This window comes from Sturnus vulgaris, chromosome 1 (genome assembly GCF_052056855.1).
Source record: "Sturnus vulgaris isolate bStuVul1 chromosome 1, bStuVul1.hap1, whole genome shotgun sequence".
Classification (NCBI taxonomy): Eukaryota; Metazoa; Chordata; class Aves; order Passeriformes; family Sturnidae; genus Sturnus; species Sturnus vulgaris.
Genome location: NC_142243.1, coordinates 61,562,357 through 61,578,929, shown reverse-complemented (window position 1 = coordinate 61,578,929; position 16,573 = coordinate 61,562,357). Strand labels below are relative to the sequence as shown.

Sequence of the window (16,573 nt, the reverse complement as noted above, 5' to 3'; positions counted from 1 at the left end):
CTCTCAAGGAAGTAAATCCTAAGTCCTTATACTGCACCAAAGCAAAGTCAGAAAGACACGACTAGAAATTCCCTGACAGATCCCACTGGACACGTCGCACAGACATGAACTACTTTTGCACGCTTCACCTGGCTAAAGCTCGGCACCGCTGCTGCTTTCACAGAGCCGGGTTACCACGCACGCTATCCGCCTTCCCGACGGCACAGGGAGCGGTGACTGCGGCACCCGACACTTCCTACCCGCCAGCGGCCCGGCTGACCCACTACCCCACCCGTGAGCAAAACCCCCACTCCAGCGCCACAGGGACGGCGGTCCATGCCTACCTGCTGGAGAACACCGCAGTTGGCACAGGCGCCGCCGGCAGCCGCAGTCCCGGCCGGCGGCGGCGGCGTCTCCCCGGGCATCATCGTACCCACGCCTCCGCCCGGCGCCGAGACCACTGCGTGTGCGCCGCTCCTATGCGTCACACACCGCGCCACCGACTTAGCAAGGACCCAGCCCGCCTTCGCCTCCTCAAGGATGGTCTCTCAACTGCTGCCTGACTAGTAGCAGCAGAAAAGACGGCAAAAAATGCTCTCTGCAGAGCATGAGCGTTGAAAGCAACTGGTGATCAGCGACTTAGGCCACTGAAAGGCACCGCCTCAGCCACACCCTTCTACCAATACTATCATCTATCTTCTTTTAGGTGCGGGCACTTGCGGTAAGGGAACTGCTGCGGTCCCGGCGCAGGCGCAGGGTAGGGCAGCCTTGGCGCGAGAGGCGGGACAGAGCCACCGCTGGGCGGGGAGAGGTGGGGCCTGCGCGCGCGGGTGCAGCTGCGCAGTGACAGCGCGACCGCGGGGCCGCGCCGGGCCGAGCCGAGCCGAACTTCGGAATCAGCGAACACTGTCTTCGGGGATCCGCGACGAGCCTGAGGTGATACTGAAACCTGCCGGAAATAAACGAACACCATTTCCAGTATTAGAAAGCCGGCATTTTTTTATTACAGCGTTGGACACTTTGGGAGGATATCTCTTCTAATCACGTGTGTCATAAACTACAGCAGGGCATATTCCATCATGATCGTAGATATTCATTACAACTTACTTCCTAGCTAATACATAAACATCACTGTCGTAGAACTAATTCGCATGCCTCCGCCTCCTGTTGGAAGTCCTTTTACCTAGACAGTCGTCTGAAGTGGTCTCTGATGGTCGTATTCACTGAGTGTCCCAATATTACAGATTACCTTCCCTTGAACATTTTTTTTGGGGTATGTGCTGTTGCTTCTTGTTACATATCTTTGCCAAAAAATCCCACTATATTCCTCGTTTCCAGCCACGTTTATCATCCTGTGCACATATATATATATTTATTTTATTTTATTAGTTTTAAAAATCTATCTAGGCACTTCAGGGGAAAATTTCTATTCTCTGTGTTTTCCCTCAGAGGCAAATCACCCTCCCCGTCTTCTCTCTGCTCCCATGCTGGCAAGCTAGAGCTGCTGCCTAGACAAGGGTGTGCTTAGCTGATGCTATTCCCTCACACACACACCACTCTAGTTTTTCAAATAGGAGCATACCAGTTCAGCCCACTCAGACAGCATCTTGTACATATTCGTCAGGGGAATCAATATGCATTTCTACTTCTGCAGAGCATATTAAATCTTCCTTCTGATGAACATTAATGTGTACAGTTGCACAGTTATCTGGACCTTGATGAAGACATTGAAACTTGTAACTCCTGTGTAAGTGTGCTAATGAAACAGTGTTTCCGGCTTTCTCAACCTTTCTACTTTGAGCCTTACAACAGTATAATAAAATACCCTTTAGTAAAGTTTAAGTGTCACTGCCGCTGGAATGAATTTACCCTCTGGGCTGAGTAAATTTCCCATGTGAAGTGCCCTTCCAAGGGGATGGAACCGAGTACTATTCATTTTAGATTTGAGAATTTGGGGCTATAGTCAGGTCAGGTGACAAGGCACTATATTACGTGAGTTTCTTAAGGACAGGGTTCTGCAGAAAGAACCAACGCTATATCTGAAAAAAAATTAATAGCTAAGATATTTTCAGAAGAATTCAATGTTTCTTGTAACTATTCATGCTTAAAGTGAAAATGTTACCAAAATTTTGTTTTAACATTAAAGATATCCAAATTTTCTAGTTGTTTAGGCTTCACAGAATCACAATATCATTTAAGCCAGAAAAGACCTCCAAGATAATAAAGTCCAATTTTTACCAGTCTCCACCATGTGAACTAGGCCATGGCATTAAGTGCCACATCCAATCTTTTCTTGAACACCTCCAGGGATTGGTGACACTACTGCCTCCCTGGGAAGCCCATTCCAATCCATAAAAACCCTTTCCATTAGAAATTCTCCCTATGTCAAATCTAATCCTCCCCTGGCATCGCTCAAGGCTATATCCTCTTGTCCTGTTGCTAGATGCCTGGGAGAAAAGAAGCTCACCCCCACCTTACTACAACCTCCTTTCAGGCAGTTGTAGAGAGCAATAAAGGCCCCCCTGAGCCTTTTCTTCACACTAAACAACCCAGCTCCCTCAGCTGCTCCTCCATGGATGCATGCTCTAAACTCTTCACCATCCTTATTGCTCTTCTCTGACACACTCCAGCACCTCAATGTCTTTCTTGAATTGAGGTGCTCAGAAGCAGACACAATACACAAAGTACAGATTCAACAGTGCCAAGTACAGGTTGGTGATCACTTCCCTAGTCCTGCTGGTTGCACTATTGCTAATACAGGTAATGATGCCATTGGCCTTCTTGGCCATCTGGTCACATTGATAAATGCATTTACAGCCAGCTGTTGACTTACATCCCCCCATCCTTTTCTCCTAGGCAGGTTTCCAGCTGCTCTTCTTGTGGGAAGATAGGTTTGTAGGGTTAGTGCAGAAGGCAATCTTTCTCAATGAATTACAGCTGTACTGATTGCCAGAAGTGGAGACAGCCTTGCCTGCCCAATGTGGTTGGGTGTTATAAAAGAGTGGGCTAGCTAGCCACAAGTTGTAGTTGGAGCTTGAGATGCAGAGTCTGCTGGCTGTGGGGTGGAAGGGATATGCAGTCGTGTAAGGAGTAGACAGGGTTAGGTGGCTGGGTAAGGGACAGGTTGGGGTTTAACTGGTCATGTAAAAGGAAACTTGCAGAGAGGAGAGAAGGAGTCAGTACTGTGTGAAGCTGCCTATGAGGGAAGGAGTCAGAGTTGCTTGAGAGAAGTTAATTGAAAGAAGGCTTGAAAGATTTTTTAATAAAGGACTGATGATGATGTCAGTCCAGTCCGTCTTCTCCCAGCCTGTAGAACTCCATGAGGTTGCTGTGACCCAAATGCTGGACCTGGTATTTTGCCTTGTTGAACCTCTTATAGTTGGCCTTGGCCTGTCAATCCAGCCTGTTCAAATCCCTCCGCAGAGCCTTTTTACTCTCGAGCAGATCATACATCCTGCTCAACAACTTAGTGTTGTCTGTGAGCAGGCAACTGAGACTGCACTTGATTGCCTCATCCAGATCATTAGTAGATATATTAAACAGGGCTGGGCCCAATACTGAGCCTCAGGGACCCCTGCTAGTGACTGGCCACCAACTGGATGTAGCACCCCTCACTATATTTCTCTTGGCCCAGCCAGTTGTTAACCTGGCAAAGAGTGCTCCTGTTTAAGCTATGGGCTGACAGTTTTTCCAGGAGTATTCATCGGGAGACAGTATCAAGAGCTTTGCTGAAGTCCAGGTAGCCACAGCCTTTGCCCCATCCCCTAGGTGGGGTATCTGGTCATAAAAGGAGATGAGTTTGGTCAAGGAAGACCTGCCTTTCCTAAATCCATCTGGCTGGGTGGCCTGAGCCCTTGGTTGTCCTGTATGTGCTGCCTGATTGCATTGAAGATGATCTGTTTCATAACCTTCCTGGGTCAGGCTGACAGGCCTGTAGTTCCCTGCATTCTCCTTCCAACACTTCTTCTGGATGGGCCATTGGCCAGCCTCCAGTTATCTGGGACTTCCCTGGTTAATCAGGTCTGATTATAAATGATAGAGAGTGGCTTGGTAAGCGTTTCTGCCAGCTCCCTCAGTACCCTCTCATGAAGTCCATCCAAACTCATAGACTTATGAGTAAGTGTTCAGCTGGCCACTAACTGCTTCCCTCTGGATTACAGGGGAGCTATTCTGATGCTGTGTTGACTAGTGTGCCTCTGGCTGTGGCTAAGCACCCAGTGCCGTTTCCTTTGATTTAATGACTTTGTCCCCTTCTGTCTTTTCTTAAATTTTCTTTAAGTTTTAACTGAAGAGTGGGCTATGTTTCTCAGTTTGGGTGGGCATGGGGGCAAGGTCTTACAGTTTAATATCTAGCATTTAATTTACTATTTTTACCATGCCTTGTGGGGATTTTATTTGTTAATAAACTGTTTGTGTTTTTGTTTTTTCTTTCATCCACTATTTGTCAGGAAAATTAATCCACAATGTCAGTGGTTTATGTCCAAGAAGGAGACAGAGGAATCCTGTAACTTTATTAGAATAAAGGGAGAGGCTATGGAGTATTTCCCATGGAGTCTCTCAAACTGCTAGAGGATGCAGCGTCCTTTATATCCTGGCCACATTTCCTTCTCTCTTTCCCAGTTGGCTGAGGTACAGGCTTCCTGAATTGCATAAGAGATCTCTTTCTAATGTGCATCTCCCCCTGCCCCTCCCCTTCATTTCTTTGTGTTTCTGTTCCTTTTCTCTAAGTCCAGGAATTTAGCATGGCCCTGGGTGAGCAACAGTCTGTGTCAATTACTGGAATTCCGATGGAAGGTATGGTTCCAACCATTGCTTCTGTCACCTATGAGTATCTGGCTTTATCTACCAGCAAGCCCACAGTTTGTTTGTAGAGACACCTCCCTCTCATTCCTTTCGTATTGGTGGAAAGTGATTCTTGGAATCTTTTTAGAGGAGACAACCCATTCCAGAGTGTTTTCTCCTAAATTTGTCTCAGAAGACATGTATGTGGTTTTGTTTCTGGACATCAGCTCTTAAAGAGACAGCCACAATTTTGGGTAGATGACACAGCACAGCTAGACATAGAATACAATAACATTTTGGGTTACACAGGACACCTGCTTAACTGCTGTAAGAATGAAGACTCTTTTATCCTCTCCAGTCAGAATTTCTATTGTTTCCCTTTCAGTCTGTTGCTTCTTGATGTGCATCTCAGAGAATGGCTTGGCTCATTCTTCTCTATAAAACAAGAGAAGACAGCAATCAGATTTAGTCTTCTCTTCTCTTGGCTGGTTAAACCCAGTTAGATTAGCCTCTCTTCTCTATAAATCCCCCTAGTGGACCATTCCTCCTGCTTGTCAAGGTTAATGTGAATGACAGGCCTGTCTTTGCATGTCATGTGCTCCCTGCATCTTTGTGTCATATAACAACTTGCTCAGGTCATAGGGTTGTTGACCCTTAAGGTATCCTGTTTAACTGGGCTGCCAGCTCTATGATCACTTGCAGTTACTCATAGTGGAGTAGTTTACCTTTGGCTGTCTGGTATAATCAAATGTTTTCCTATTTTATTTTTTTTCTCTCTCCTCCTCCTTCTCTCTTTATACAGATATGTACGCAGACACACATTCTGCAGAATTAGGAGTTTTTGTTACATAAATTGACAATAAAGGAAGTTGACAAAGAATATTCTAATTTTTCCTTTGCTGTTCAAATTTTACCTGCTCTTTTGGATTTTTGCTCTAGTATAAGACAAATCCAGACACACCAGTTGAAGTAATCTACTGGGTTATCACCACATGATATTCAGAGGGCTGAAAATAAATATATAGGAGTTTTTTCAGGCGAGTGTACCATAGGACACAAAAATCTTCTGTTTCCTATAGTGTCATGGACATTGTGTAAGAATCTGAGTGAGTCAACATCTAGTTCAGGGTGACAATGATATATTTTTACCTCTCTTCTCAAACTTTCTCCTTCTTTACCATATTTCTGAGTGTTCTGTGCCTATCTCTTCAATATTGCAATACCTCTTTTTTAGATCTTTTCTTTTTCTCTCTGATTTGTCAGATATTGGAAAGCAGCTCTGTTGCCACTCATCATTGCTAATTTAGAGGTACACTTTCTTTTGATTATGAAAATAACTCTGAGAGGGGCTTTGGTTCTTCATTCTGTTACCATGACATCAAAGATTTTTTTATGTGCAATTTCTGAAGTATCATTCTTAGTGCCTCTTCTCAGTGTTGGGAAAACATCCAAGTGGTAAATTATCTGGCATAGTCCTCCTGTATAGTTTTACTGTATGCAGTGAATTATTTTATGTGGTTTACATGATAAAGGAAGGAGAGAATACTAGTTACAATGATCTATTTAAAATCCCTCATGATTAAACTTTAAGATCTTTCTTGAAAAAAAGTTCACTGTTATTGCAGTAAATTCTGTGTCACAACATTAGTAGAATCCTGTTGTATTCTTTTCCTTAAAATTACATGAAGTAGGAAAAGTTGACTAGAAATCACAGGATGTGACTACTCTTTGCTAGATCCACTGCATGTCAGCTATACATGTGACAGATGCAATGGAACAAGTGCCTTGTGAGCTGGTTAGAAGTGTAGGTCTGAAAAATATATACATGGTAAGCCCAGTATGTTGGATTTCGCATGGACATTGGAGATGGTTTTTGTTCATACTGGGGATCTCAGCAGCACATACCAGATTTTCCAGGCAGAACTATGATGTTCAGAAACTTTGAGGCAAGATACAGCTTATAGCTAAATTCTCCACTCAAAATAGGTTGCCTGCTGCAAGCAGATTAGAAGTTGTGACAGACTGACATGTTATGGTTAATGGCTTAAACATTGTTATGAAGGATTTTTTGTCCATGATGGCAAAACTGTATAAAGGAGCTGCCTCCTCCCTGAATATTCTTCTTGACTGCAAGTTTGGACTGTGAGTTAAGCCACATAAGGGGAACTTGAGATAAAATAAATGTGACACTATTATCCAATAATCTCAGGTCTAGGAAGAAGTAACAAGGCTGAGGGAGAAGAATGTCACTACAAAGAAAGCCAAACCCAGCAGCTGACCTGAAAATCAGCTCTGGCTGCGTTTGGGGTGGGGAGGCCATATCCCACAAATTAATTTCCTGAGGCCAGGTTTGCCTAAGCTCTATCCCAGCCCAGGGGGGAGGAGGAGTTTTGGGTGTGTGGTGTAACCTCTACTTAGAGAAAGTTAACACCCATCCTCCCTTACACCGACTGGCTCAGTTGTAAGCTCCCCACACCCTGGGAAGGCCCCACCCACACAGGACATTCATATGAGAGACAGCTGAGGAGATGTCATAAACCATTAGATCCCAAAAGAGCCCCTCAGACTCATTCCTGAGGCTTTGCACCCGAGGTCTGCACACTATGCAAACTCATGCAACAGACCCAGTCTGTTGCAAGAGACAATGTCAAACTTGTCCCCTGCTCCCAGGGGTGGTAGCTGGGCATTCCCATCTAGCCTGAAAGTATATTAATCCATTGAACTCTGTTTTGCAGGATCCTCACCACTAAAAAGACCAGAAGAGGATCAATGGGACATCACTGGGATCCAGGGGATGGTGATATTTTCTACTTAATCTGTCTTCTCTGTCACTCTCTTTCTCTCCCCCACTCTTCTATTTCTTTCTCTCTCTCCCCCGCCTCACATTCACTGTAAATAAAATCCATACTATTGACTTCAGCATATGGTCTCATTTGCACCTTAATTCAAACAGAGACATCTCTCTAATAATTTTAATAACTGGATCATAACAAAAGTCAGCTACCAGGAGTCCTTTAGTATAAAGGCCTTTGGTCCTACGTGCCAGCATGTCTTCCTAGTATGCTGTGCACATCTCCCTTTCCTTACCTCCCTATGGATGCCACACCAAAATGATACTTAATCTATACCTGCAGACTGCTGATCTATGCTTAGATCCTGGTAACACAATGTACTGTCTCTGGGTGATGCACATTCCTACCTCATTTGCTGCTTTCCAAACTGTTGAAGAATACATCTGATTCTCAGTTTGCTAGCTGCAAACTGAGATGCAGATTGAGCTCTGGGTAGGAGCCTGAGACAAAAGGTTTCGAAATACTGACCTACTGTGCCATGAATAAATTGTTTTTTGGAAGTCAACATCTGAGACTCTGTTATGGAAAACCTGGGGTCAAACTTGTAAGGAAACCTGGTCTGACTGCATGTGAGTGGGGTCTGTCAAGTGGGGCCACCTTTAGCTCACTGGAGCCACTTGCTGCAAAGGGGCTTCAGTCCCAAGAGTTAAGGTCTCTGCCATTGGGAGTGTGACTACCACAGAGTCTCATACATGGGAAGACTGGGGGGTTTTCTTAACACAAACCAGACAGCTTTCATCACCTACTTAAGCTTGTGAGGAGGCCTGCTTATTTCTTCCTCCTTGGACCACAGAGCTGCTGTTTGCTGAAGCCTTCAAACCAAGGTGCAAGCTGTTTGGAGCCATGTGGGACTGGTCTGGTATCTTAGCAATGTGTAGAAAGGAACAGCTGCTGTGGGCCACCTATATTTGTCTGGGTAAAAGGGCTCTGTGGGGGCTTCAGAACTTGTCTTCATAAGCAGGAAAAACACAGTTAGCACCTAGGACACCAGGAGCAAAGGCAGGATCAGCTTGTGCTATGCACCTCAGAGATCAGAAGTGGGTACAGAATTTCAACATCTGAAAAGTCATGTCTGAGACTCCCATCTGGGCCACTGTCTTTATACTGACACTCAGATTTCTCAAACCAAACTGGCCAGTCTGTTACTAGTACCACGTTATTAGTACCCTACCATTATGGTTTTCAGCTTCAAACTTCTTTGGTAGTTTAAGTGCAGTTTAACTTCTTTTCTTTTTATATTTTTATATACTCTGTCACTGCTTCCTGGCCAGGACTCTAAATGATCTTTAATTCTTTATCACCTCTCAAAGTCCTTTCCCCATTCCTTTGTCCTTGGAGAAGGAGGAGGCAGGTTTGTGTATAATATTTATCAATTTATACACTGTCTTAGTGTTATCTCTACTTATTCTTTACTCCTTTCTTAGCAAAGTTTAATAATTTGATTTGCATTTTTTTCACATTACTGAGCATAGATAAGACGTTTTCATTCAACTACCTGTCTTGTGACAGTTTAGAGCTCTTCTTTTTAAATGTGACGATGGGATGGTTTCTTCCCACATACTCTGCTTTACAATGAGCTTCCCTAAGTTCTATCTTTTTGCCCATATACCCAATACTCAATGATTTTTCTGCCTGCAGTTCTTTTCATCCTGCCATTGTCTATATTTCCCTAAATAACACTACACTGTCAGCAGACTCTGACAGTGCCATTTCCAGATCCTTGAGAAATATGTTGCACAGATCAGGTTCCAAAACACTTCCTTGTGGGACTCGATTGATGACCTTCTTTTCCTGTGAAAAAGGACTATTGACTATTGTCAAGGACTATTGTCTTATTTCCTATCTTTCATTCAGTTATTTTTTTCTTGGCAATTATTTATTTCTTGGCAGTGTAACTTTTAAGAGCTTTTGAGGACTGACCTCTCCAAATTCCTTCCAGAAATCCATGGTCAGTATTCCAGGATCTATCTCCCTAAGCCATGAGGGACTAGTAAGTATTTCAGTAGGACTGTGAGATTGTAAGGCAGTTCTTCCCTTCACAAAAGCCTTTATGACTCATTCTTATTACATATTTATGCATATGACCACCAATTCTAATCTATTTTACAGTTTCTGCTAAATTGCCTGCTATGGACATCAGGACTGTACTTTTCTAGATTCCTTATGGAATGACTTTCAAGAGTCAGCTGTAGGTAACACAACCCTGTCTTCTGCTACTAAATCAGTTTTGCACTAGAGGTTTTTCAGGACAGTTTGTATTCACTCCTGAATTCTTCTAGAATTGCTGGTTATATACTGTCTGGTCCTTGTGATTTGTAATTATTAATTTTGCTTATATGTTCCATAACTTGTATGTTACATATGGAATCTTTCAAGACATAACCCCTAGTGAGTCCCCTCATAAAAAAGAAGAGCTGGCTTGGGAATCTCATCCACCTCTGCTGTAGTGAAGACAGATGTAAAGAATTAATTTAGATTTTCTGTTATTTTCTTTGTATGCTCTTTTAAGTTTCTTTCAAATTTCCTGGTACTGCAGTCTGTCAGGCAGACAGCCAGCGCCTGAATGTTTGAAAGGGGATTTATTATTAGATTTTATTCCTTATGCAAGTTGTTCCTCAAATTCTTTTAGACTGTCTAATGGTGTGATTTACTTTTTATCTGTCACAAGTTTGGATTCTATTTTCAATTTTATGCCCAAATTTAGCTTTTGGAAGGATGCTTCTAAAAAGCTGTCCCCAGCAACAGGCACTTTTGAAAATGAAAGCACATATTGGTGGATGAGGATTTTTGTTTTGTTTTGTTTTTTGTTTGTTTTTTTGTTTGATTGGGTTTGTTTGGTTTTTTTTGTTGTTGTTGTTGTTTTTTATTTTTTTTTGCTTGTCATAAAGGCTTTATGTAGGGAAGGAAAGAAGAAAAGAGAGAGAGCATCACTGTGTGCTGCAATTGACTGCAGCACCTTATAACTCCTCCCTTGCCTTCTGGAGGTGTACACAGTACTGTATTAAACTACTGCTCCTGGCTCCAGGGATTGTAACCCCATTGGCATTTGGAAATACCTAGGAACAGCTTCTTTAAAAATCAGGAACTCCAGAAAATACTTTGCACAGAAGGGCATTGTTTGTATGCAGGAGACTCATGCTGAACATCTAGACTTGTAGTTTATTGGCTGTAGTCCATTTCATCTTCCTCACCAGAATCTCCACATGACGACCTTGCTGCCTCCACGTCAAGGCCTGTTGTGAGCAGTCACTGACCTCACCATTTTAGAAATGACTATACCATGATAATTGCTCAAGAGTGAATGCATTTCTATTAGAGATTTGTCCTCCTTGGCATGCACACTGACACAGACCTAGGCTAGTGTTTCCCTTCCTTCTGCTTCCCTGCCTCATCTCCCCCTCTCCCTTGAAAAGCAAGGCTGTTTACTGTCATCCCTGCTGCGTATAGGAGAGATGACTGTAAGACCTTGAGTACAGCTCCCCCATGTCCCTCCCTCCAACACCTTGGGTGTTTGTCTGGATGAGCTCACATCAACTTCAAAGGGTGCCTGCCCCTTGTTCTTTCCCTCACTGCTTTAAAACACCTGCTCTTTCTTTCTGCCTCAACTATGTTGCAGGTATGCTTGTGCCTAACCTCCCTTTTATCCACAGTCTTGACTTCTGTCTTAAGCTGCCCTGTCACTACAAGCTTGCATGGCAACTTGGCCTGTTGCCTGGACTGTTGGTGAACCTGCTTTGCTCTTCTTGCTCAGGTATTGAATTTGCTGACTCTTAGTTCCCAGCCCTACCTTCCACATGGAGCAGTCTGTCCCTGCTACATCCTGACAGTCATATGTTCAGATGAAAAGAAGCAGCCACTGAGCATAGAAATGAGTGCTAAATGGCAAAAGGATCAGAAGACAAATATTCAAACATGACAAAGTAGAAAAAAAATAAACAAGTATCTAAGAGAGGGTGTGTGATACAGTGGGGAGATCCTTTCAACTATCCCTGAAGTGAAAAGAAGAAATTATGAGGAAAAGATAAAAAGGCTATTTTGGCCAAACCAAAGAAGAAAATAAAAGCAGATGCCTATAGAGAAATGGTGGACAGTTAAGTTAGGCTATCAGGAATGGTTGGAATTGACCCAATGCATATTTAAGACAGGAAAGGGGAAAATAAAGCACTACTAATTAGATAAAAAGCGGGAACAAAGGAAAACCTGTACAGACCTAACCATCAGCAATGTGCAGCAGAACATACAGGAAAATCTCCTTAGTGCTTTCCAGGCAATTACTGGTTTCTTGGTGATAAAAAAAGAATGTGCATACTGAAGTGGTAGTACTGTGGTATTCATGAAAAGCGGTGTTGAAATTTTTTAGTAGTTCTATGTGAATATTATGGTCACACCTTTACAGCGGTGACAGAGAAGTCTATGGGAACTAGAGGACTAATGCAATTTTCTTGACAGCAGCAGGAAAACCATACACCATCTCTGAAAGGATGCTACTGACACATACTTTTCTTTGTAGCCTTAGACAATCACCATGTTTACGTACAGCAAAGACTTCAAATACACTCAAAATGCATGGCAAATCATGTAGCATCTTCATAAGGCCATTGCCATACTGGTTTGCAGGCTTCCTCTGCAGCAATGGGCAAATCTGGGGGGCGTTTCAATAGCTAGTGTGTCTGCAATAACCCCAAGTTCTTTAAACACTTCAAAGCCATGAACTCTGCCCACTATCAACAGTAGCACTATGCAGCAAGTGGAACTTTAAACAGAGAATTTCACTAGGTGAGTGGGGTGTGGAGGTCAAAATGCAGACAAGCTGTGTGCAGCAGTGCTCCTGCCCTGAGGTGCTGTTCTCTAGAGTTGCTGATGTTACGGAGCTATGAACTTTCTCTGCAGTACTTTCTCTGTAACAATCAGCAGCTCTGTAAAGCCTCTGAGCTGTTCAGTAGATGTATGGTAACCATGGCACTGCAAACCTCTGCAGGAAGGTGTGAATCATAAAATGGTTAAACACTGGTGCTGAAACCCGCAGTATGACGAATCATGCAGTTCTACGGAGTATTTGTAGCTGGAGCCTAAGATTTGTCTGCAGCACCAGCTGTAGCATGGGAGTCCTTGTGTGGAGTTTTTTTATGTCTCTTCAAGACAGCCTGATAACACATCCCTGCTTTCTATTCTGTGCCTGGAGAAAGCACCTTTTTTAATACATTGAGACAGAGGGCCCAGCTGCCCTGTACCCACCCTGTTGTCAAACAGGTCGGCTTATTGCCAGAGCTAGCATTCATTTCTCGCTGACATCCTTCCTTTCTTCCTCCTTTGCAATGGCAAACAAGGTTCCCGATTACCAGCTCTTTCGGGCCACTGGAGGAGCTGCGCTACCGGAGACACAACGCAACGCACCCTACCCACCCGGGCTGTACTCAGGGGGACGCCCTCAGGGACCCGCCGAGCCCTGCCCAGGCACCCGGGCCGTGCTCAGGGGGCCGCCCTCAGGGACCCGCCGAGCCCTGCCCAGGCACCCGGGCCGTCGCCGCCGTCCGCCCCCGACTCCGCCCCTCCCCTCCCGCCTCGTGCTCGGCCCCGCTCTCCCGCTCGCCGCTGCGCTGCGCCTGCGCGCGGACGGGTAAGGCTCCATTGGTGGGGGCGCCTGCGCGGGCCGTGCGCGTGCGCGGCGGCTGGGACGCCGGACGGCGGGGCTGGTGCTGGCATGGCGGAGGCGCGGCCCGGCTCAGGTGAGCGTGGCTGCCGCGCTGGGGGAGGGGGACAGAGGAGGGGGCTGCACGATTGGGTGGGCGAGGTGAAGGGGAGGAGCAGCCATCGCTCCCCAGCGATGCTAGCGGGGAGAGAGTCGCTCCGGGGGGGTCGCCGCCGGACGCTGGCTGGTCGAAGAGTGCGGGCTGCGGCACCACCTGTTGCGGCTGCCCCGCCCCTGCCCGCCGCGACTTGGCGGCGCCTGTGGCTCCCAAAATGGCCGGGGTCGCCTGTGCCGCAGGGCCCGGTAGGGAAGAACTTTGCCCCAGGAGTAACGTGCTTGCTCCTGGTATGTGACAAACGTCTCTGGTAATGCCAGAGGAAATACATAAAGAAGGGCTTGGTTACGGGAAAACCTGTCTGCTCTCTGCCCACCCATGTCCTTGAAAGCCAGGTTTCAGGCTGCCCGCACAGAGCAGTGACAATGACAACGTCTCAAGCCCACGAGCTGCTGTAAAACCGCGGCTTTGTGAGGGGTCTCAGAGGGATCTCTGAGTAGAAGTCTTGGACATGGAGGAGGTTCCTGCTTAGAGCAGATGCTGCCGGCTCAGGGGGATCTAGGCTGGGGCTCATGGATGCAGAGCGTCTTGAGGACACGGCCTGGACGAGGACTGAGGGCAACATGCAAGAAAACACTTTTGTTTTGCCCTGCTTACTTGTATGATGCAGGTTCAGATTAATTTTAGTTTTATTGGTTGTGGTTGCTGAGGAGTGGGGAGGAAACCTTTCAAGATCGATATTTCAGCCTTGCATTTTATTATTTGTCCGTATTCCCGGTACTTAACAATAGAAGAGCCCTTATGTAATTTTGTCACGAGTATGTATCTAGAAATAACACTGTTGCTGAGAGTAATTAATGATACTTAGTTTTTTCATCATGTTGCTTAATTTTGTTGTAGTCCAGGTAGACCTCTGGTAATCAATGTCACATTGAGGTTAATTTATGAGCTGGCTAATTTCATTGTTCATAGAGTTGTTGGATTTCTGTCAGGGAGAATCCTGGACATTTGTGTTTTGGGTGAAGAAGAAAGTATCATTCTCTACTTCTGCAGCATCCTGATGCTAATTCAGATTAAGATTATCAACAGCCAATGTCCTTAATAGCATCCTCTGTTCTTGGAAGCCTGGCTATCATGATGGAGAAGTTATTTAAATTCATTTCTGGTGGTATGAGAATGGGTCCAAGCTGCTTTGTTGGGAGTGAAAATGGTGGGGGACATGGTACAGAGAACACAGACATAGCTTCAGTAAAGCTGGTGCAGTCAAATTTCTTCTTGTCTGTTTATCTTTCATGCTCTCAGGCTGCAGGTCAACTCTGGCTGTGAAATCTTTAATATATATGTATTAGAATAAAGAGTCTTAGGTATAGTGGGCTAAAAATTGCTTTACTGTAAGACAGTAGATTAGTCTGGACAGGGCACCATTTCTACACTTGCCTTGTAATACTTAAAATAACAGATATTGTTACTTGGGATTAAGTTCTGGAGTTGGTTCATTTTTTGTGGTAATTTCTGTGCTCTCAAGAAAAATCTCACAGTTAAGTTTTGAGTTATACATGTGCAGTATTAGAATGGAATCTGGGTCTTGCACTGCAACTTCATGGACAGAGCAAGTGTCTGATTTTGAAAGCTTAAAATTCAAAGTTGTTTCTGCTCTCAGAGTAGAACAGGGGGTCGAAGAGTGACAGTTTGGGTCACAGCAGATGTGCTGCCCATCCAGGATATTTTGTCAATAGTGAAGAATTATTGAGACCCAGGAAATGATTAGACAAAGATAAAAAAGAGCAGCAAGGCAATTGTATAATAATTGTTCACATTGATGCATCTTTCTAGTTTTGCTTCCTGTGCACCTAGAAGGGACAAGTGTATTGTATTTAATAGCCGTTAATGGAGTTTTTTCCCATCAGTTGCTATAATTGCTGTTGACAGCTGCATGTTAGACCTAGTACAATGCATCATTAAGCTGAAGATAATCAGGGAATTGCTATAAAGAATTGGGTAGCCCACTGTAAGTGGGAAGAGGAAAGTGAAAACCTAAAATATGTTTATTTTCCGTATGCAAAATCCATTCTGTAATAGGTCCTTTTGTTAGGATGATGAAACTACTTATGACAAAATCCTACTTTTTAATTATCTCCAGTGTCATCTTGAAATGGTCTGGCTAAAATTTTAAAGTTCCATTTAAAGTGTGGATGCACTGAATTGGACATGAAACTGGATGATAGCATAAATAAGTAATAACACTGTGCACCAATATATATAGGAGACTGAGTCCAGCAGAGCCATGAAAATGATTAAGGAATTGGAGCATCCCTCACATGAGGAGAGGTAGAGAGAACTGAGTATGTTTAGTCTTAAACACATAAAAAATTCCAGCTGAACACGTGGAAAAGCCTTACTGTGAGAATGGTAATAACACCTGGAACACGTTGTTCAGAGAGGTCGTGGCCTCTCTGCCCATGGAGATACTCAAATCCAGCTGGTCACAGTTACGGGCAACTGACCCTTTTTGGGCAGGATTTTTGGACTAGATCATCTATAGAAGTCTCAAAATGAGCCATTCTGTAATTCTATGGTTTAGATTTTTTTTGTGCTTTTGCATGTTATTCTGTAATAATTTCTGGCAAGAGTTGTAGGAAGGGAGCATATCTTTTATGACATGAGGTAATACAGTTGAAATAAACAATGAGTTTTGGGCATGCAGATTGTTTTGCCTGGAAATGGGTTGCACTGGTTGAGTTGTTAAGCGTGAAACAACGTAACTTCTATTTAGGAAGAAATTCAACATTCTGTAAATCTGTGTCATCTTGAAAGTGATAAGATGCTGTAGGTGAATGTATAAAGTGATCAGAGAAGACAGAAAATATAAACTTGGTAGAGTGGTTTAAAGCTTCCAGTGCTATGGGGAAAGCCTCAAATTTCCATAATGCACCATTTCGTTTTTGTTTGTTTGTGTATTTAGTTTTGTTTGTTTGTGGGTTTTTTCTTTTTTTGGATTGTTGTTGTACTGTTTAATACAGGCATTTAAGAGCTGCAGGAAGTGTCTTCCATATAACTTGTGCTTTGTGTGCAGCTGACTGAATCATCTCTTGTCTGGATATATGTAATGCTGACACAAATAGATTGTTGTGTGCACTTTCTACTGTCATCTATCTTTAGGTGAAAGAATAGGTTATTTGAATTGCTTTAAAACTGAAGACATTCATCCTGAAATTA

The 16,573-nt window shown here is 44.1% G+C and overlaps 2 protein-coding genes and 1 long non-coding RNA gene across 7 annotated transcripts in view; 2 read left to right on the top strand and 1 right to left on the bottom strand.

Moving 5' to 3' along the window:
• Positions 1-457, bottom strand: part of ICE1 (interactor of little elongation complex ELL subunit 1) — a 39,248-nt gene extending 38,791 nt beyond the window's left edge. The window contains exon 1 of the mRNA XM_014877237.2: positions 324-457. Within this exon, the coding sequence (XP_014732723.2) occupies positions 324-407 (84 nt within the window). The 5' untranslated portion in view covers positions 408-457. The remainder of the gene's footprint in view (positions 1-323) is intronic.
• A 358-nt stretch (positions 458-815) lies between these two features.
• LOC148225253 (uncharacterized) lies at positions 816-7,680 on the top strand. The gene is made up of 2 exons (XR_015804878.1): positions 816-915; positions 7,497-7,680. It is a non-coding gene; the product is annotated as an uncharacterized LOC148225253 (long non-coding RNA).
• Positions 7,681-13,234: 5,554 nt separating this feature from the next.
• Positions 13,235-16,573, top strand: part of NFX1 (nuclear transcription factor, X-box binding 1) — an 85,637-nt gene continuing 82,298 nt past the window's right edge. For all 5 annotated transcript variants that reach the window (XR_015804839.1, XM_088168031.1, XM_088168026.1 and 2 more), the window contains exon 1: positions 13,235-13,339. Coding sequence is in view for 4 of the 5 variants with exons in the window: in XM_088168031.1 (XP_088024157.1) it covers positions 13,315-13,339 (25 nt within the window). In the remaining variant the exon portion in view is untranslated. The remainder of the gene's footprint in view (positions 13,340-16,573) is intronic.